Source organism: Labrus bergylta, chromosome 8, assembly GCF_963930695.1.
Source record: "Labrus bergylta chromosome 8, fLabBer1.1, whole genome shotgun sequence".
NCBI lineage: Eukaryota > Metazoa > Chordata > Actinopteri > Labriformes > Labridae > Labrus > Labrus bergylta.
In genome coordinates this window covers 5,270,351-5,292,056 of record NC_089202.1, presented here as the reverse complement: position 1 = coordinate 5,292,056, position 21,706 = coordinate 5,270,351, and the positions used below count along the sequence as shown (strand labels likewise).

The following is a 21,706-nucleotide window of genomic DNA, read 5'->3' as shown; positions in this document are numbered from 1 at the left end:
AATACTTAAAATTATACAGTTGAAGTACAACAATAACACTGGGATAAACTACTGTCTAACAACAGCCTTCAAAATTGGCCACAGAATATCAGGCTCCACTGCAGCATCATTTATCCTCCTAAAAAAAAGCAATTACATGCCCAATTTCATGGAACTTTTAAAAATTAGATATTGTAAAACATATTGGTGTTACACTAAATTTAAATTGATTCCAAACAAAAAATTCAACATTGAAACCAAAGTACAAAACAATGTACTGCACACAGATAATACATGAGGTTGACACATTCACTGGAGATTCACTCATTATTACTACCTGTATCTATCTTTTCTAAAGCCTCCTGTGGACAAGTGTTGACAATAAGCATGATTGCTAAAACACTCAAACAATGCCTCCGGCTCATCCAATGTGAAGGTGATGTCCATGTAAAAAAAAAAAAAAAATCTATCTATCTATCTTGGACAAAAGGACATGTGCATGTATAAGACATTATAGTCTATTTCTTAAATCCATTGGCGGACAAACTCTTTAATAGAGAGGATTTCGGTAACTTCTTATTCATTGGCATTATTTTTTAGAAATGTAGCACCATCACTTCAAAACAACTCAGATCAATAATGAGCTACATGTCTCTGTTTGCTACAGTAAGCCTCTCATTTCGACAAAACAGAAAGGATCTGAAAGTAAAATGGTACACCATCACCTCTTTTCATACTGTTGGAGATTGACTATTGTGCCATCTTTATATAAACCTTTTGATTCCTGGGCTTAATTAAACCTCATTTATAAATATTGTCAGAGACGGATGCAGTGTGATACACAGAAAGACAAAAGGATAACAGGAAGAGAGCTGAGTCAAGAAAAAAGATCAACCAGTCTCCTAGCAACAAGAATGGATTGTGTTCAACAAGAAATGCACAGCTCACTCTGTCAAAGAGGGCGAGGAGACGGAGAAGAACAGCCATAGTGTTTTTATTCAGTAATCTGCGTGAGAGACCACACACATTTACATCATAACAGCTCACAGAGAGGACTTAGAGAGCTCTATGACAGGAAAAAACTTTTCACAGGGGTTCGTCTAAACTCTGTTATGTGCTGCAACAATGTGTCAGATTCATCCTCTGTCCTTGTCTGTAGACAATCTCATCTGAGATTTGGCAGTCAGAAAATTTTGCCCCGAACGTGCAAAATCAAGAAAAAAAACACATATTCAGAAAGTCCTTTCCTTTGTTTGCATTATGATCATAACTTTAGTAATCTAATACATAAGATCGTGTGAAACGATCAAATGAAAAAACGTCTTCGAAAGCTCAGCGGCCTGATTTATTGCACATGTTCAGTCAAAGAAGTATCCCACTTTGTGATAACATTGATAGCAAAACAAACTATTGAGTCTATTATTTTATCCTTACTGAAAAAGAACAGCCTCTGTGATTTGTAATTCAATCTGCAGTCTTAACACTGAAGTGTGCTATGGTGTAAATTTAAAATCATTTAATTACAAACAGCATAGCCTGGATCCAATAAAATACACCGCCTCAGGCTTAGTCCTATCACAGTGGGAATCCTCACCAATAAAAAAAAGATGGACTTCAGAGGGCAAAATGAAGGCAGCTCTAGCACTCTCTCTCCCCCCACTGTCCCATCACACACGGACTACATTTCTCATTTTCTGCTTCCTCTTTTTTGTCACAGTTGAGCCAAGTTGATGGGCAGTTGGCTTTTTCCTCGACTATGAGTTCAAGCCAGAGGAATTTCAGCCTGAAAGGCACTGAGTGAAAGTTAGTGTCATCAGATGAGAAGGGAAAAGACGGGGAAAACAGCGGTTGACAACCACATGTCGTATCCAAGCCCCACACAGCAAAAGCCACCCAGAGCAGGAATGTCAAACACAACGCAAACAGACACATAAAGCCTCCTTCTGATCATCACAATACACACCAGAGAGACACTTCAATATTTCAGGACACTGCCAGACATGGTTGCTTTGTTTCTCCTGACAAGACTGCACACTAAGAGGCCAACATCGTGTACACAACACAGTGACAGGCAAAAGGGAGGGGGAAGCTAGCAGGCCGCCCAAGCGCAAAAGCAAATGCTTTCTATATAATAGATGAACTTTCTTGTAGTAGACAAGCATCAGATCTCTGGGTGGAAAGAAAACACAGTTTGCAGGCGTAAGAGCGATGACTGTTGTGATCCCGGCAAGACAATTAATCAACGCTTGTAACATAATGTTAATAAGCGCTCCTCATACAAATTTTACTTGGGGTTAATTAGGTCCCAACATTAACCCCAGAAAGCCCTCAAGTGTTGAAATAGTGTTTGACACCTCTGCAGAAAGAGATCCCTGAAGAATGTGGAAACATTAGACGTGAGCAGCAGTTTTATTGCACTTGTAGATCTGGTACACGTATCCAATAAATCACCTCGTTAGAATGTTTGATTTTTCTGTTTTATGTTGTGTGTGTGAGGGTATTCATATTACATAGAGATATGTTTTCCAGCAATGCAATCCATAAGATACTTTAATAGATGAGGAGAGAAGAATTTGTGTCAAGAATACCTGTGAAAAATGTGACACTAACTGGAGCTTAAAAAACTCCAGTTGCCTCACGATATCTCCTCAGGATATGTACATTAGGGATTAATGGTCAGAGCTTTTATTACTGAGATTCTCTGCACTATATTGTACTTAACTGCATAGTTAATCTTGACTGTTTTAACGGCAACCATGATGGATGAACAACTTATTTTAAGCAATGGAGCTGGCTAACAATGCTGTGATGTAGGGATGGGAGCATAATCCTGTGACAAAAAATATGAGGTTGGCAGCAGAGTTAAAGGGAAAGCTAGAATTCAATTGAGAGAACAATACTTGTTCACATGAGCTTGGCTGTGTTTCAGCACCTCAAGGGTAAATGTGCATAGAGCCTCATTCTAATTTATAAACTTCAATTTCTTAATCCAAATGTAAATGGAGTTGGTCACAATGAGTAATTCAGCAATAAAAGCTGTTTATGGAATGGAATAACCACAACATACTAGTATCTATTGCAGATTTAATCAGAAGGAAAAGGCCAAATTAAATTCAAACATGTTTGTAACAAAGTAATAATTTTTTCTTCATGATTATGCTTGAGCCACAGAATACAATGACATGTTTTTTTCTCAATAATCCCCTCTCTATAATGCACTGAAGTCCAAGACATGTCCAGACAATACACTAGAATGAATGTAGTAATATCAACACCAGATAAAAAACCAACACATTCAAGTTTTCCTCCTCATTTCTGCATGCTCTTCTATGGAGCCATCCAAAGCACACCTCTCCGAAGCCTGCCATGGCCAAGGAAGTGTACCAGTCACACTGGTCAAACGTACTGGGCTTTAGGGGTGAAGCGTGCTTAGGCACCATACGGATCGCCAGTGTGACCGCGCCCTCAGACATGCACACACACACACACACACGCAGCACTATGCTCCCTGCTGGCTCACCATGATGCTGTCACACCCCTGTAACGCCTCTGATACTCCCTCCACAGAATGGACCAGACTTGGTCCCACCATTACGCCGCTCAAACATTTATCTTGAAGATGAGATTTAACAGGGGCATTAATATAGCACCTTGAACTGGCAATATTAAGACGACAAGTGGCTCCAAGTGTGAGAGGGAAACTCCTGACAATGCATCGATTGGATTCTCCAGACATTGTTCAGAGTGCCCAAATTTTAAAGTATTGCACTCCTTATATTTGTTTATATTCAGTATACAAACTGAAGAGATTAAAGTTCTTGGTAGTTTTGCTTTTCAATTGGTGTAAGAAGCAACACTGATGGTCATATCAATAAAGCTTTTTAAAAACACAAAGCCTTTACTCGTTTCCTGAGGGCACCTTGATCTCACTCATCTTCCTCCAGTTAATGAGTTCAAAGGCAGCTCTATAAAACATTTACTGGCACACAGAGGGGGGTCTCAAGCACTCCCACAGTTCGACATGACCCCGGGTTAATTCCCCTAATTATTATGCTTTGAATCTTCTGTTTCTTGTTCCTCTTCTCTGCCTGCACTCATACGCTCTCTCCCACCAGGATAATCAAAAAGCAAGAACCTTTCATCTCTACCAACATCCCTCCTCAGAACTGAGTCAAACCCGCCCTCGTATTAGTCTCCAACAAGATCAACACACACTGACCAAAACTCACAAAATGATCAACATCTACCCAGAAGATATTTGGGGCATAAAAGAGCTGATTTAATTTCACTGAATCCTTAGGGAGTTTGGAGGAAGCCTTTTCTCACATCTCTCCATCAGCCATCCATCAGCGTGATGAGGGCGATGATAAGGACGCTTTGAAGTGCTCTCTGGACACAAAAAACTAGAACAGGGGAGTCTTGGAGATAATGAAACAACTGATGTTAATGGAAAGGCCATTATTGCTGGAATGTCGGGGCTGCCTTGTTAACTCAAGACAACATAAAGATGTCAGATCAGATAGATCAGGTTAAATCATTTGACAGCAGCAATCACAGAGACCTTCCCTGCTTTGGAAACAGTTAAGAACAATCGCTCATAAATTAAGGGAACCCTGTATTTTACACATGGCACATTGGGCCTAAATAAAATGCAGTCCTAAATGTCTTTCCAATCTTTAAAGTCAGTTCTACAGAAACAAGGAATTGTGAAGATGTCCTCTTATCCATCAGCAACTCACTTTTCTTCTATGGTTCTGGATCCCATAGGACCAATATTGGTCTATTGATCTATCAACAAACAACTAGGCTCTAGTAAATGAATGCCTTACTGAATGAATGAATGAAACCGTTAACACAAGCCTCTGGATGACCAGTAAGGGTGTCCCATTCTGAACAAAGGTGGAAGTTGAGCAGCTTAATCTAAGCGCTCCCTGATCTTGAAGGAATGCCATCAAACAGCCGGTAACTGACTCCTGCTGGTGCTGATGTTTCAGTGGCTGCTCTGCACGAGAGACAGAGTCCAGGTCAGGAATGTCTCTGATCCTTGGCCAAGCAGGGATGGATGGAGGAAGAGATATAGAGGGATGTGAGAAGGCAGATAGTGGGGAAGAGGAGAGAGTGATGAATGGGTGGTAAGTGAGGGGGGTTGAATGGGGAAAGAGGGGTGGGATGAAACAGAGAAAAGGAGATGCAAGCAAAGGAGAAACCAGTGGGAAATATTACAACAATAACTACAACACAATATAGGAACAAAAACTGAATGAATCTCAGGTTAATGATTTGGATGAGATATCCAAATATAGTCTTGCCTGTCTGAAGTTTTGAATATATGAGCATGTGAACAGCTTTTCTAAACATCAATTTTATTTTAACCAGGGCGAAAAACCATCTCAGCTCAAAGATATCTTCCTCTTTTAACGTCAAAGCAACCGTGACAATAAAAGGAGGGCTTAGCAATATCTCCCTTAGTTCAGAATAGGAGATGTTATCAACTGAATTTGATATCAATGCATCATCAGAGTCCCAGGCTATGTCTGATCTGATCCGATCTCTCATGCTGAGAGATGGATTTAGGTAAAGCCCAGCTGCTGAAGCCAGAATATGCCTAGATCTAGAGGTCTGTTTTAAAGCCAAATTCTGTTTGTGTGTGGATTTGATTCAGGACAATATTCAAGGGGTAATGCATCAGTGGAACTGCAGGGCCGTGTGCCTTAGCTTGTGTGTTTGTATGTGTGCTGGCAGGAGGTCTTTTTTTAGGACATTCAGGGGATAGTCTTAGGCAAGCATTTCAGGGAAAGAGAGGGAGGGTTAAATAGTTAAGAGGGGGGGAAGGGGAAAGTGTTTATGATTAATGTAATGGGGGGGGGGGGGGGGGGGGGGGGTGATAGCCATATGTGCCATTTCTATCTGCAGAGTTCAAGTTAAAGCTTGAGAAAGGGAAAATGAAAATGATTTAATTGTATCTCCAAGTGTTCTCCATGTACATACCTTCATTGCATATAGGGGAGGAGGCAGAAATCTTAGAGAAAGAGATCCCAAGGACACAAACAGTTAAACCTAAAGGGATCGTCAACGTGAGGAGAATATGTGTGAAACACCACATGAAATAGGACAAAGTGGGGGTTCATCCACACTGCTGATGTCAACCAGCCACAAATGCACTGGGAAAAGAATGGCTAGAAGTGCAAAGCCAGTGTGAAGTGATGAGAGGAGCTGCTTCTTCTGCTGCAGAGAGAGTAAATTAGTGTCTTGCCAAGTCAAGCCGCCAAAAACTAAGTGTAAACACAGTATTTTAGCTCTCAGGAGAGAAAAGATGATTACCACACAATTACGAGACCACAGAGGGGAGAAGAGCCCCATTGCCTCAGTGACAGAAAGAGAGATTACAGGGTGGCGGCGGTACTAATGATGATGGGGGAACGAGAAAAATACAGCAGTTTATCCCAGAGGACACACAAAATTGCAGCGACTAGCAGAAATTTGTGGCATTTGGCTTACGTTTGGCATGCTCCTCAAAATGAGGGATGAAGATATGCCTTATTTATTGAGCGCCTGCTGTCGGCTTAAACCATATTTTTTTGTGTTAAACAGTGTTAAACATCAACATTCAAAGAGGCATTCAACAGGTTTCTATTTCAGTACAGCAGCACTATGTTGCACATTTTGGTTCTATAATTATGCATCCATATTTTCCTGGCAGCAAACACTAGTAGGCTGTTAAATCATTAAATAACCAACACATGATCAAGACTGCCAATATCATTGGCTGAATACAAACACATTTGATTTTCATGACGTGGCATTTACAACCTGCACTGACATCTCTGTACCACAGTCATTCTCATAAAGGTTTAATGTGAACAGAGGGCCAGCTTCGTCATTCACCGCAGCCTACCACCCCTCAGGTTTAACCCCTCTAATAAATCCTCCCCCATTAATGTGATGACTGTGGGGGAGGGAAACTTAAACCTAATACTGATACACAACACACAGACACCTTTTCATCTACTGACTATAAATGAATACAAATGTGACCCCACAGAGCAGAAGCTCAACATTTATCATAATAATCCTAACAATAATAACATCACAAAGCAAGTCTGAAAAGGTGTGTTTAAAAGAATTGACTGATTCTGTATGCCTTATCTTTAATACCATGGTCATTGTCATCATTAAAGGTCAAATATATCAAGTGAGTGGTTTAGACTGTAGACTGTAGCACAAGTTTGGAAGAGGTAAGCAGTTCTTTATCCTATTTTTTATTAAGAAAATCTCGATTTGAATATCTCAAACCACTTAACCATCTTTAAACCAAAGATTGTATACCATATTAGCCTTTAAAAAAAACAGCTGAGGTCAAAGCGAGGTCAGAGGGAGGACAGGATGGATTGACTTTGGTTTAAATTACTGCACATCACTTAAAGCACAATGATACACTGTCACAGCCGTCACCTTTTATTCTGCAGGACATACACACCCGGTCAACACATTTACACAAAGTAAACAATGCTGCCTTCCAGCTTCTTCGTTACAGTCATATTTCAAGTGTAAATAGTGTGCAAACATCTGTCATAATCAACAACTTTAAGCACTTTCTCTCATCTACAGCCTCTAAATGCTACACCAAAGGACAAGGTTTACTGATCTTGGGCAAAAATTAGACTGCAAACAGTAGATTCTAAAGTAGCTGAATTCCTCTGTATCCTCGCAGGCACAACGGCCCAGAACAAAGCTTTACAATCTGTTAATGAAATTCTAGGCCTGCAGTGCTAGCTGCTGCAGGCAGGTAATTAGTTTGAACAGCGGGAAAGATCAAAGACAACACTTCCTGTCTTGCCCTGTGGTTGTGACCTCACAAACGGAAGTCATAATTATCACCGGGTGAGAGGAGGAAAGAAACTGTGTGAAGCTAGGCCAAAAGGCTCCAAATATAGAGCCAGGTCATTTTCAGTATGTGTCACAGGAACTTACAGGTTTGATGAAACAGAGAATGGTGAAAGGAAAATGTTGCTTTGAGTATTTGCCATTATGTACTTGTTTACAACTTGTTTTCTGCTTCTTTGTCTTTTTAAAATGATTGAATGAGTTTACCGTTATTGAGAGTCTTCACTTAATCTGTTAGGAATTGAGTCTAATGACAATTTAATCTGTTAAGGATTGCAACAGAAAACAGGCTGAAAAAAGGCAGCTGTTTGATAGAGGAATTAAGGCTATCACATACCCCAGGTTATCATTCCGTGTGCTCCAGCTTCCCTTCCTCTCACAAAGCCCGCTGAAGCCCTTATCTGACAAAGTGGAGTCCAAAGAGGACAGCGAGAGATAGCATAGCTGTGTGTGTGTGTGTGCCAGTTTTATCTGATGATCCATGTTGCTACCCAGCCAAGCCTCCGCAACATGGTGGCTGGTTATTTTTCCATGCTGTCAAATGTGGTTACATTAACACAACACAACATGGTCCATCACAGTGATGATGATTCATTGCAAAAGTCCCATTGAAAAGATCCTCAGACAGTTACACTCGTGTGGCCCAACTACTCAAGATTAAGTCTCTACTTGTCTCTAAATCTCAAAAAGAGACACTAAAACTATTTATTATTGTACTGTAATCCCTTCCCTCTACTGCAATAAATAAAGAAATAAATGAAATATCAAAAAATATATTTTGTGGCACCGAGTCAAGGGTCACAGAGATTTAGAGGCAGTATGTCCACAGGCTTGGCAGGTCCACTCACCACACTGACCAAAGGATTATAGGCGCATAGGACTTTGCTGGCCTTGGTTTAAGAGCGCCTCTTAATTCTGCATGTTGCTCTCACAACATATTTTATCGTACATGAGGGATAATTGAGAAAGGCCCCTGTCATGCTGGCGAGGCAACTCATCCGAGTGTTTGAAAGGACAGTACGTATCTCGTGTCACGCAAACACTGGGCTTGATGAATGGTGATGAATATGTTCTGCAAAGTTGCATCTTCTGTCCTGAGAGGCTCTACCAGTGGCACTAGAAGACTTTCTAAGAGACACCTATCAAATATTTATGACTACTCAGTGAATCCTTGTTTTTTCCATTCTATGTCACTAAAGGCATTTGAGACTTCATTTCATTAACACATCATTCATATCAGCGGAAAGAAGAAGAGCCTGTAGAAAACAGACCACGGACCAATGCTTTGAGGCTGGAATTACTTTTTCCAGCCTATTCTTTCCAAAACTAAACATTACCTGTGTTGGGAAAATGTCAAGTCAACATTTCAAAAAGGCATACAAATAGATTTTCACCAAGGTTAAAATAAAAGACCATAAAAGGTCTACCGGTACTTGCATTCAATTAAGATTATTTTCACTTTTTCAACACCCTGACTCTCTCAGACTTAGTTTGGCAGCTCCCTTGACTTTCTGCTTTCTTGTTTCATCCAGATAAACTTAATCATTAATCAATCAAGGAAGCGGTGATATGTGCCTCCACATGACGACAGAAAACTCTTCCAGGAATGGACCACACTCTGTGGACTGGCACGTGGACATCCCTTTCCCTATTTCACTCTCCCAGCATTCCAAGTGGTATACATCACCTGCACAAGGCTGCCAAGGACGAGACATACATCATCCTGTCAGGACAGGAGAGAAAGGGAGAATGGCCAACAAATGGTACTGCCCTCGGTCCAGATTGCGTAGCACAGAGACTGAAAGTGCAGCTAAAACCCATTGAAGCAAATAAAGTATATTTGAATTGAGTCAGAGCGAACGTTTGAAAAAGAGGAAGCAGGAATCCGCTCTAACCCCACAACTTAATGCTCACGTACACAAGACTCAAATGACTACCAACAACTCCACAACTTGCTAGATTTCGACTCCTCTTAAATTAGACTTCTCCAGGTCACAGCAAGTTAAAGTCCAAGAGCTGACGTCAACGTAATGTAGAGCTGGCTGCTTCACAGGCACTGTAAGTAATTAATGAGGATACGTGAACAGCGATGGTAATACCCTCTGTTCCCCCTCGACCTCCCTCTCTATAAATCCTGGCAGTGAAAAATGAGATGGCAATCAATTGAGAGGCGAGTCGACTGAATCCTTCTGGTAAATGGCAGTTCCTGGGAACAGCGGGGTACATGTGCATGCATACTTACATATAGCATGAGCCCTTATTACACATGAACTCCTGCCATTTTCTAGATAATTTCAAGACATTCAGGGAGTTGCCTTTAACACATGCACCTCACAACAGGAGATTATCTGTTTTGGACACACTCATTATTTAAATTCTGTTTGGTTTAGTTTATGTGCATGTGGGTTCAGAAACCACATACACAAATATTTCAAATGGGAGATTTGTTAATTATCAAACAAACAGTAGTCATAATAACACAGTTTATTCTAAAGAAGTTATGATAAGTTCTCCTACTGTAGGTCCCTGAATGATCCATTCAGCCACAGCGTCTCTATCTTCTTGACTGAAAGTACAGTGGAAAGTGACAGGGCTAGAAGTGATGAAACTCACTGCAGGTCACCAGCCTGACTCAGAGCAGTCCTTTTATGAGTAAACAGGTTGAGCTGGAACTCAATAGGTCAGCCCCACATGCCTCTGGCTTCACTCAGTTTGGTCATGTTTTACATGGCATGAAGCAGTTATGTAGAATAATAATGCCAGCCATGTGATAGTCAGGCTGCTAAGTTATCCTATTTCCTGCATTTGTTTCCATAGCTATCACTTACCATGAGCTCTAAATATGAGCAGTTTATAATCCCAAGGCTCTATAGGAAACTGTGCTACATCTATCTAGTTTAACCTCACAACCCCTTAAAACACAACTATGGGCCATTACTCATAGGCTAAATAAATCCCTGCTTACATAGTATCCATCAGTAGGAATATCCATTATGAACATCTGTTTGACATATTTGTGTAAACAGAAAGCTTACACAGTATCTTTTGCTATGAAGAAGGATTTTATAAGCATCCAACTGTCATGTAACTATAAGTAAGATTCACATGGAAACAAGCCCTTCAGCTGAAAAAACTGCAGTGAAACGTTTATGTAAAAATAAAGCTCTGTGTCATACCCAAACATGTCTGTTCTATTGTCTTATATCATTAGAAAAGACAAAAGACAAAAACAGATATACAACTTCAGCAGCAGATTTGTCTATGCAGCGTAAGAGACAAGACATTAGACAGCGAACAGCCTGTTGTAAAAATAAGGTCCCAAAAGTCAGACTGAAAACACAATATACTGAAGATACATAGAGGCATACTGTTCAACTGCCACTTTAGTATTGTTTGTCTGAAAGGCTATAATACATTTTAGTCAAGAGAAACAGCTCAATGACAAACCAAGTCTGTAGCTCATATTTTTTCCACTTTAAAGACAATGGGCAACAAAAAAGACAGTTAGGTTATCAATAGACCTTAGTGGCTGTAAAACACCAAGACGAAGCTGAGAGACTAAAGCGAATTCAGGAAACAGGAACCCACATGAGGGACTTATTAGTAGAGCTGCTGCTGAGCTTCTTGTACACAGATGTACTGTGTTGGTATCTAAAGGCCTCTCACTACTCTACAATACAAGCTTTTACATTCATACAATAAATGGCCTGGTAAATTACATCGGAAGCTGAATTCAAAACACAGATCATTTTCAAGATGACTGTGTGGTCATGTAAGTGTCATATAGGCCTCCTTAAACGAGAAAGAAAACAATCGCAGCAGAGTGGTTTTGTGGTTTACCAGCCTGCTTCGTGGCATGCTGTATCATTCAGCACTCACACGCAGGGCTAACTGTAGGTGCTTTCCTGGCAGAGCTGAGTAAAAAGAGTGGCCACAAGAGGAAGAAGGCATCTTCTCATAAATCTTAGAGCCAACTAAACTACAGTGTTGCTTTTTGGCAAGTAACACAATCAAGAAGTATGTACTATAGAATTAAAGATGGCAGACCGGCAGGGTGAGCAATGACACCATCATAATACAGCCACATTTTCAAAATGGTGACTCCATTTCGTAATCAATACTGCATTTCCTCAGATAATTTAAGGACACGGAAGCTCAGTGGCTTACTGGACAACAAAAAATGAAATTATATTTCTAAGTATTAAAGTAAAAAATATTATATTCCAATGAAAAACCTGATATTTATTTCTGTGCAATACAGAACGAATCTGGACAAACATCTCATACATGTCTATTTTCAAATACTGCCAAGGCCAGCTGAAGGGCCATGACACATATCAAGCCAGCTGTTTCCCACTGCACACATCTGGGCCATCTACATGTGTCCGAGGTCAAACATGGCCTTTCATTTTTGCACCGTTTACTCTGATCAGTCATTTAAAAGTAGTTTCTTATCAGCTTTAGTCATCAAACTTTTGACTGAAGCGACTAAAAACATCAGTCTGCCATCTGCAAGTTATAGTTCTTTAAAAAGCAGCTTTATGTCAGTCCCCAAATCATGATTTATGCTTGACATTTAGAGAGTATTGGCCAGTGACACTGATCAGAAGCAGCATTGGAAAACACAAACTTTAAAATATTACAGATTTGGAATGAAAAAGTAAGGCTGCTAAATATACAGTACTCTATGAGAATGTGACAAAAAAAGAAACCTAGCCACTGATCAACTGACTTCAAATAGCAGACAGGAGTGAAAACAACCAATTTAAGTTAATATGCAGGAACTCAGATCAACCATTCTCCCTCAACGATTATCATTTTCCCCAAGCTCTGTAAAGCCTGCATCAAGTTGGCCAGCAGCCCTCTGCCAGGGGCTTTGGCCAATACTGAGGATTAAAACCCTGCAAGTCTATAAATACACCTAGCAGACCAGCGTCAGCACCCAGCCAGCTATTGCACTCACCTCTCACTGCTGGACGGCTGGCATGTGTTTTTCCTGTTTTTCAGTGTCTCTCTCTTGCTTTTACTTTCTCCCCATTTTGCCAGTTTCTCAGACTCTAACTGTGCTCCTTTTATTTGTGTGCCTATGTTTCCCTCTAACTCACTCTCTGTTTGTTTCCCACTCTCCTCGTCACTCACTCCATCCCTCTTGCACTCTCTCACTTGGCAGGGCCTCTTAATTGGAGACAAGCTGTGAGAGCGCTTTCAGTTTGAGGTTAAAATTGCATCTGACCTGCCTCCTGCTGTATCTTCTCTGCTCTCCTGTATCACAGGCTTGCACACAGTGGCTGAGTGCAGATGTCAGAAGGACAGAGTGGTGAAGTGGGAGGCACAAAGTTGTCTCTAACCACTGACTGAAAACAGCAGGGCAATAACAGGTAACAACAAGTACAACAAAACCGTGCTGAAATTCACCTGAAAACCATTATTATCTCAATAATGAGGCTGCATTTTTAATCCTCAAAGATCAGGCCCATTCAGACACACATTTCAAGCAAGTCATGTCAATCTATATGACGAAGGTACCCATGAAGTTCATCATACCTAACACAACCTTCACAAGCTCAAATGTTGGCCCTTTTGCAAGAACATGCCTCAATTTTCTCTAGATATTAAATGACACCACATGGGGGAGTCTACAACGTGTACAAACAACAGTCATTACTGCACAATAGGAATAAAGCAATTTAAAATAAAAAAAGATTTGTTTCTGTACCAAACAGGCATCTGGAGGGTTGCCAATTCCTATCACCTTCAACAGAAACTAAAAAAAAACACTGGCAGAAGAAACAAAAAACTTACATTACACTTAGCAGCAGTTTACTAGTGTACTGCATATGCTATGCTATTAAAACATAAAGCATAGGATACAGACACTTACAAACAGGCCAGACGATGTTCACACACAGTACACAAAACAGTATGCAAATTCCAAGACAACATCTGGAGAATGAAGTCTGAAGTTCTATTACACACACACAAAAATGACATAGCCTTTACATGGTAATTATGGTGAGAGGCTGTGTTCAGTCTGTCACAACTTCCTTGTTGTCAGTGGGAGAGGATAACAGGGATTTGTTGCACAATGGGCTACAGCCAGGCACAGAAACTATTACTTCCACCCAGTTAGACCACAGACTGTACCGTCTGACCCATAGGGCTGTAGAACAAGACCAGTACACATGTCAACCTGCAAGGGGAACTCAGTAGTGCCCAAAATTGTGCCAATGAGCATTTGAACTGACTATCAATTCAACTTTGAAGCAGGGTCTTTGCATCATGTAAGTTAGATGATGCTGTGTGTTGTGTGTTTAAAAGTATACCTGTTGAACATGTGGCACATCTAACATTCCTCTAATGAGCTGGTGTATTAATCCAAGTCTGACAAACAGCTGCCTAATCCAAATAGATATTTTTAAGTGAACAACCAATTTGGTGCAAGCAAACAGATGGCTTTATCCATGATGTGTTGTTTACAGCACAGAGCCAGTCAGAAGCATTTTTAGTTTGGAAAGTAGAAAGTCGGACTGCAAACAAATATTGATCTCCTTGACAACTGGCTTCCTACACCACTGTCACACCCACATCTTTAACCCTCTGACTGCACAGCCGGGTGCCAGGCTGGGAATATGCAGACGGTCTGGGATCAATTACAGAATAAAAATACATCATGTTTTGGAGACTGGTGAATCAGCTCTATCAGACTGTAATGTTAACCATTTGGATTAATGCTGAGCAATATATCGTTTTACCAATGCAATTGGTAAATTAGGCACAATAGTCACAATCGCAGGACATGCAATGTCAGTGAGATGAATAAAAGCACATCATGCTGCCACTTTTGTGTTGTTTGATGAAAACCAATTCCCCAGTGTTCTTGTTTCCATGACAAATCTACAATAGTCTGTCTGATATCACCATCAGTAGTCAAGAGACCTGACCACTGTGCATGCAGAGTCTGCAATGTACAGGCACCGCTGGGCCCGACAGATACACAGCTTGTTAATGCTGTGGCAACATATACGGACCGTTAACCGCGTGGATGTGCTGCAGTGTGTTTAGTTTTATTGTCTACAGCTGCTGCGCACATGGTCAAGTGAGGGTGTTTGTAAGTAATTTTAAACATTGTTAGAAATGGTTGATGACAATAAGTTTCAAAATTGCAAGCCACGCATTTATTTGTAAAGTTTATGAAGAATCATGTCGCTCCCCCTGATTGCTTATATTTCCTCCTCCTACTCTGTGCATCTGTCAGAGACTGTCAGTGTGTCACTATGTCACTCATTTGGAGTTTCTCTTCCACATGACTTGCACTCCAAACACAACCATAAATATGTATTTGTAATGATTTAATTTATGGTCCACTGTACTGGTGCTATAGCCAAGAAGGCTTATTATACTGGATAAATGCCAATACAGCAAGAAAGAAGTTATTTAAAAAAAGAAAACTCCCCTTGGTGCACAGATCAAGGCCCCATGGAACCACATTGCAGTGTCGCACCATTTTATGAACGTTTACATTAGTTACAATCGTATGACACCCAACACATCACTTTCTATTACAAACATATACAGAAGAAAATGAAGGTCCCTAAACTAGACAGCATTCATCTCAGTCTATCACAAACTTAAACAACAGATACAAGACCAAAGTCAAGTGTAGGTAATGTGAGAGTGGGCTATTATTGTACACACGTTTTAAAGATGGTAGACAGCAAGGGAGGAGTCCCCATGGACTCAACCTGCTTTCCTTAAAATGACTGCACACTGCAAGATATTTTTAACAGATCTGTTCTAAACAAGCTTCTCATGAAAAATGTATAACTGGCCCAGAGGTGCACTTTTCACTTTGTTTCTTGTATACAAACCAAAGAAAATGTGTAAAAAGTTATTCAATCTTATATCCAATTGTTGTTAGTTTACAGCACAGTTTTTTTTAAAGAAGGCTTGATTTACGTCTTTAGGAACCTACTTGTTTTTCCCTAACCGTATCATGTCTGTTCCCAACCATAAAGACTAGTTCTGTCAGGATCACGTACTGCACAAAAGGTAATCAGGGCCGCAGTATGGCTGGCGTTCCTGTCTGTGTTTGTGTGTCGGCGCTCCCCCGCGACACTCTGATATTAGGACAGAGGAGGAGCAGGAGAAAGAAGCTGCAGCTATGTCATACATGCTTAAAACTCGGCACATTTTTTTATACTTGGGTATTAGGGTAAAAATATTGACTCGCCATGTGGCAGATGGCATGAAATGTACTCGCAAACCAGAAAATGGCTGGGTTGGAGCAGATTTGAAAGAAGAAAATTGTCTTCAGTTTGAGGGACAAAAAAATCTGTTAAACAGTAATCAAGAAATTACATTATTTTATTTTAAGAGGGATTCTGTGGTGCACTGGGTCTCAGAGTTTGTTAACTTATAGTGGTGTGGTTGACTGAGGATGCACAGACTAAGAACCATTAAACATAATGTAGCCATGCAATGAAGCTAAGCCAACTAGGGCTAGAGAGATACCAAAAGCTTGTCTCTCCCCCTATGCTACTTAATGACAGGGGGATTATTTTTTCGTTTGGGTTATGGCTCTGATGCCACCCGTCTTACTGTGAGAAATCACTCGCTGGCAGCGCTTGGCAGTGAGGGGCAGAGAGAGCAGATAGCTCGTGTCTTAAGAGTGATAGGAAGAATGTTACTCTGCAGAGAAAACGGATGAACCTCTTAAGCCGATACCCACCTACTCAGGCCATCACAAAGACAAGGATCCTTTTTGGATCAATGTCTAGCATACCCATTACACAGGGTGATATGGTACAAACATGAACCTGTGTAAAAACACCTCTCGCTCACATATTGCAATCATGTAATCGTATTGCTTTACAGTTTCAAAGACTTCTAAAAAAAGAGAGTTGTTGGAGATGTTCCAGACACCAGATACCATCAGATATCTGAATTTGCAACTTGCTAGTTGCAGAGCCCAACCTAACAATGTGTTCATAGAACAACATTGCAAAGTTTATCAAAGGCCAAAACAAATAATTTCTAGTTGTAAGCAAACCTGATGCTGTGTGTACTGAAGGGACCACACATCAGTCTCACACGGTCCTGAACTCAATCATATTGCAAGGAAAATAATCCTCCTGTCAAAAACGAGCGCCCCAGAAGACGGCTGTTTTCATTGTATTGTTTTAAAATGATGTGATTAGGAGCATCATCACGGTTGCGGCTTTTGTGTTGTAAATATCAGGGATTAACATATTCAGCTGTTATCAATATTATTTAATTACCTAAACAAAATATTTAACAATATTGATGTATCATTTTTTACCATATTCATAGTACTGGACTCATTCTAAATTCTTTTAACACATTATTATTTAAGTTGTTGCTAGTTCTGCTTTATGTACCTGTTAATTGTTTAGCACCCATACACCAAGACAAATTCCTTTATGTGTAAATGTACTTGGCAATAAAACCTGATTCTGACTCTGATTCTGAAAAGATACACACTGAGAGGAAATACCAAAAACTCAATGTTATTTTACAGTCACATCTGAAATGCATCTTTGAAACAATGACTTCTAAAGTACAACAACACTTGTATTTAACATTTACATTGTTCCAATCAATGGATCAATTTGTTTGAGAAGGAGTAGACCTTTATAACTGACAACATCAAGGTAAAGAGCTGACATGGGGGTCAATGACAGCAGGTCCCAAATATTAAGGGGTCAAGCAGGACACGGGTTTGGGCCAGGGCATTCCTGGCTCATGCAGTTGGGTTTGTCTGGGAAATGACTGAGCAAACAGGGGCCAGAGTGGCTTCCCCTTACTGGCACCAGTGCTTTGTCCCCACTAATCCACTCCAAAGAGCCACAGTCAAACACCCAGCGCCACACAGTCACCAGTAACAACACAGCACAGTCTGAGGGGACACGAAATGAATCCTGTTGGCCGAAGCAGGGAGACAGGCACCAGTTTACTCATCAGATTTAGGCACAAAAAGCAGGTCTGGATGATGATCACAGAGGACCTTTTTAAACCAATGAAAGTGTGAGATATTGACTTCTCCAGGGATGCTGAGTTACATGGTTGGTAATTAGTACCTGCTACCCGCCAAATGCGGGTGTGTCAGTTAAATTTGCTAAACTATCGGCCAAGTTGGCGAATATATCGAAGTCACATAACAGAGTGATTTGTGACAGATAACAAAGTAGACTAAATTAATCCCTGTCTTCTGATTGTTCCGCTCTGACTTTATGCCTGAACATGGGATTATGCACAATCACGTAATGAAACTCACATATTCCAACAGAAACCTATATGACTGTGATGGCCCTCTCCATAAGCTCATATAGATTTGAAATAATAAATTGATTGTCTTGCCTCTCAGTTGAGGTTTAGTTGCAGGCAGCTAAATCAGCCTTTGCGGACATAGCTGCTATTGTGACTCTAACCAGCCTCAACAATATTGGTATTATGTAGTTTGAATGTGTCCATCAACATGCCCCCATAGGTTGTCTGAGTGCATCGTGTTAACTGGAGTCTGAGTGTGTGCAGTTTTGCATGCTATTTAAAATTTCTGTTAGAGAGGATCCCAAAATACAATAATAGGCAGGAAGGCGAAAATGTTCAGAGGAGGAGAAGCAGAATTATGCACTGCTGAACAACAGGCTGTATGGGCAGATGGGGATATAAATTGAATTACATTAATACAGTGGCTCTTGCAGCTGACATTAAAGCAAATCTACTTATCTGTGCCTCATGATGTTTAATTTGTTAAATAAAGTCATATGATAGAAAGACTATTTAAAAGTCAAATCCTCATTGTCCACATAGGCATTTAAATTACTATTGAATAAATCAGATGGGCAGAATGAAATCAAATTGAATCAGGGAAAAGAGCCCCCAGAACATTTTCTATATAGAAATACTCATTCTGCACATCTCTGGGAAGTTAATGAGAAATTATTCCAGTTGCCAAATTACATGCAACAGCATATGATCCAAAATCTGACAAATTATTCACAGCATTGTGAAAACTGTTGTAGGATTGGACCTCTACAAAGACACTCCCTGCTTAAAGTTTCACTTCGATGTGAACTGGCTTGAGTATGACATGGTGACAGGACCCATCTTAAAACATTTATAGTTAAACCTAAGGAGGAAACACTTTTTTGTATGTTCAAGTAAAACACTTACCTCAAAAATGCTGAGTTAGTTAAACATAATTTCAAACTGTGTGAACTTTTTGAAACACAAAATATTTGGACAAACAGAAAATAAACAAGATAGAGCGAATAAAAACAAGCCCAGGTATTGGCAGAAGCTGTATAAAAACACACACTTTCATGCTGTAAAGTTTACAATCACATAGTACTCACTTGTCATATTCTGCGTTGTCTCTGTCACAGCGTGCATCCTTGTGCTTCTGCCAGTCCTTCCCATGTTTGCAGGTAGTGAGGAGAACCACATCCTCTGAGTTATGAACATGATATAAAGCGTTCCGAGTGTCAGAACCTATTCCAGTTAGGTAACGCTTCCCCTTAAAGACAAGCATGTACTTCCTAAAAGGGGGAATAGTGTTATGTTTTAGGTATCCCCTTTCCCCTCCTGTCCTTGGGTGTTCTTTTGAGAAAAGAGGGATAGAAACGTCAAAGTATGGCCTGAAATTTTCTGTGCTGATGCTTGCCTTGGCCAACATTGCAAGGCCTATGTCGAAACCAAGGTCTTCTGTGTAGTCTGGCCAGGTGCCAGAGTATAAGTTGAAGATGATGTGGTTTTTGCCCCCGTTCCAAAGAGGAAGGCTCTGAATTTTTGCTTTCAAGTTGTGAACATACTGGGGTGAAAGCTGATCCCGGTCCAGCGTGTCCAAACTCAGGACAAATAGGCATGCCTGTCCTTGATCAGGTGTGTAGAACCTTGATCCTTCAATAGAGGACAAGATGTTCTGGTAACTCTCGGACATCTTCTCCCCCTTTTGCTGGGGGTACACATAAACTTTAAAACCATTCTTCTCACACAGGGAAAAGTCGAAGCAAGACTCCATCCTGCAGCGTCTTCCAGTGTAAACACCTGAGTTAGCGTCCCTCTTCTGCCTTGGAAAAATGTGCTCATCGCTCTGCTCTTGCTCCAAGGAGCCGAAAGGCTGCAGGGACCCCGGGAAGCGACGCCACCGCGCCCCTGAGAGGCTGCGGTCATCACGCCGGCTTGGACTCCGTCTGGACAGCGGGACTTGTATACCCCCAAAGCAAAACAACAGGATGAGACACGCACCCGCGGAGAACAAGGTTAAGTACCGTTTTTTGGCCTGCATGTGTCCTTAGATCTGGGATAAGATGTCTGAAGATAAATCCAAGAAGAAGTGCCCAAGTTTTGGTTTCACCACCTCCTGCGGGATCGCTCCGCCATCTTCCCCCGGGCTGCAAGGGCTGTGCGCTCACGTCTTCCACCTTCTGCTTCAGATGCCTTTCACAGGTCCGGGAACTGATCCAAAGCATGTGGGCGACTTATAATGTTCATCCACCTCGTCTCCTCGTCTACAGTTGTATCAACTCACTAATACAGCTTCTCCTATACAAAAGAGTAACCCGGTCTACCTAAAACGGGGACCCCACGGTCCTATAGTATACTGAGTTGAAATTGCATAAAATGTTTAATTTCCACAAAGACTTAAGAATTAATATCAACATGGCACAGAATGAGTACAAACTTCGTTAAAGCATTAGTGTGCCAGACTTGTTGCCTAGTCTGTTAACTATTGTCCCTACTGGAAATTAACAACAAAGAGGTAACTGGAAGCTTAAACATTCAACATACCCAGTTTAAGATGTTTCCACAATCCTTTCGGTTAATGTGCCAATGAACAAAATTAACATTTCAACTCTTTGCTTATTCTTAAAAAGCGAATTTCTCCATCCGATTTAAGCTAGCTAGCAAGCTAACAAACAGGCTATTTTCTGAAAACATTCAGAGTTAGCTTGTTAGCTAAGCGGCTGCATCAAAGTAGCTCTAAACCCGGCCGGCAGTCTCTCCCCTCCCTTTAAAAACATGTCTCCTCCGCTGCGTAACTTAAATCCTCTATCTTCCCCTCAAAACCGACAGGATAAGCCCTCCGTTTAAATTTCTTCAGTCGTTAAAAGTGGTGTCTCTCCCAAACACAAAAACAAGAGGTGTTGCTGCTGTGGAGACTACAAGCCGAGCAGAGCCGCTGCACAGCAGTCCCAACACTACGGCTGCTACTGATGATGTGACGGCCCGCCCCCGGCGCAACGCTGCGTTACCATTGGTCTGCGTCATACCCGAAGGGGCGGAGCTTCTTAGTGCACCTATACACAGCTAGAAGTAGGGGAAGATAGCAAAAAGAACCGACCCTGCACTGATTTATGAGCTGAGATTTATGATTTATGATTCTCACATGGCAAATCAGGCCATGTGAGAAATGTAAAATTATATTAACGCAGATAGTTAAGTTGTCATTTAAAATATGACTTCTTTTTATTATTATTATTATATATAATTATTATATACTATATATATATATATTTTTTTCTACTGTGTATTGTTTTAATGTGTAAATCTACATTAGTAAATGTATAACATTGTGTTTAGAGGGAGCCTGGAGTATAATGTATATTCATATGGTAATATTGTTGCTCTATGAAATATGGAATATAAACGTATAGAAAGTAAATAATAGTTTATAACTATAGTCTGACTATAATTAATCATTTATGGAAGCTTTTCATTTATTTATTTATTTTCCTTTTATTGTTTTGATTTGGTTAACTGACAACTGTTTTCTGTTTTGTGAAATCAGGTTACTTTGTTTTTTTTTTGCAGCTATTCTTGT

At 40.6% G+C, this 21,706-nt stretch overlaps 1 protein-coding gene across 1 annotated transcript in view; it reads right to left on the bottom strand.

Moving 5' to 3' along the window:
• LOC109997917 (exostosin-1) overlaps nt 1-21,219 on the bottom strand; it is a 35,603-nt gene extending 14,384 nt beyond the window's left edge. The window contains exon 1 of the mRNA XM_065958021.1: nt 19,239-21,219. Within this exon, the coding sequence (XP_065814093.1) occupies nt 19,239-20,170 (932 nt within the window). The 5' untranslated portion in view covers nt 20,171-21,219. The remainder of the gene's footprint in view (nt 1-19,238) is intronic.
• Between the last annotated feature and the right edge of the window lie 487 nt (nt 21,220-21,706).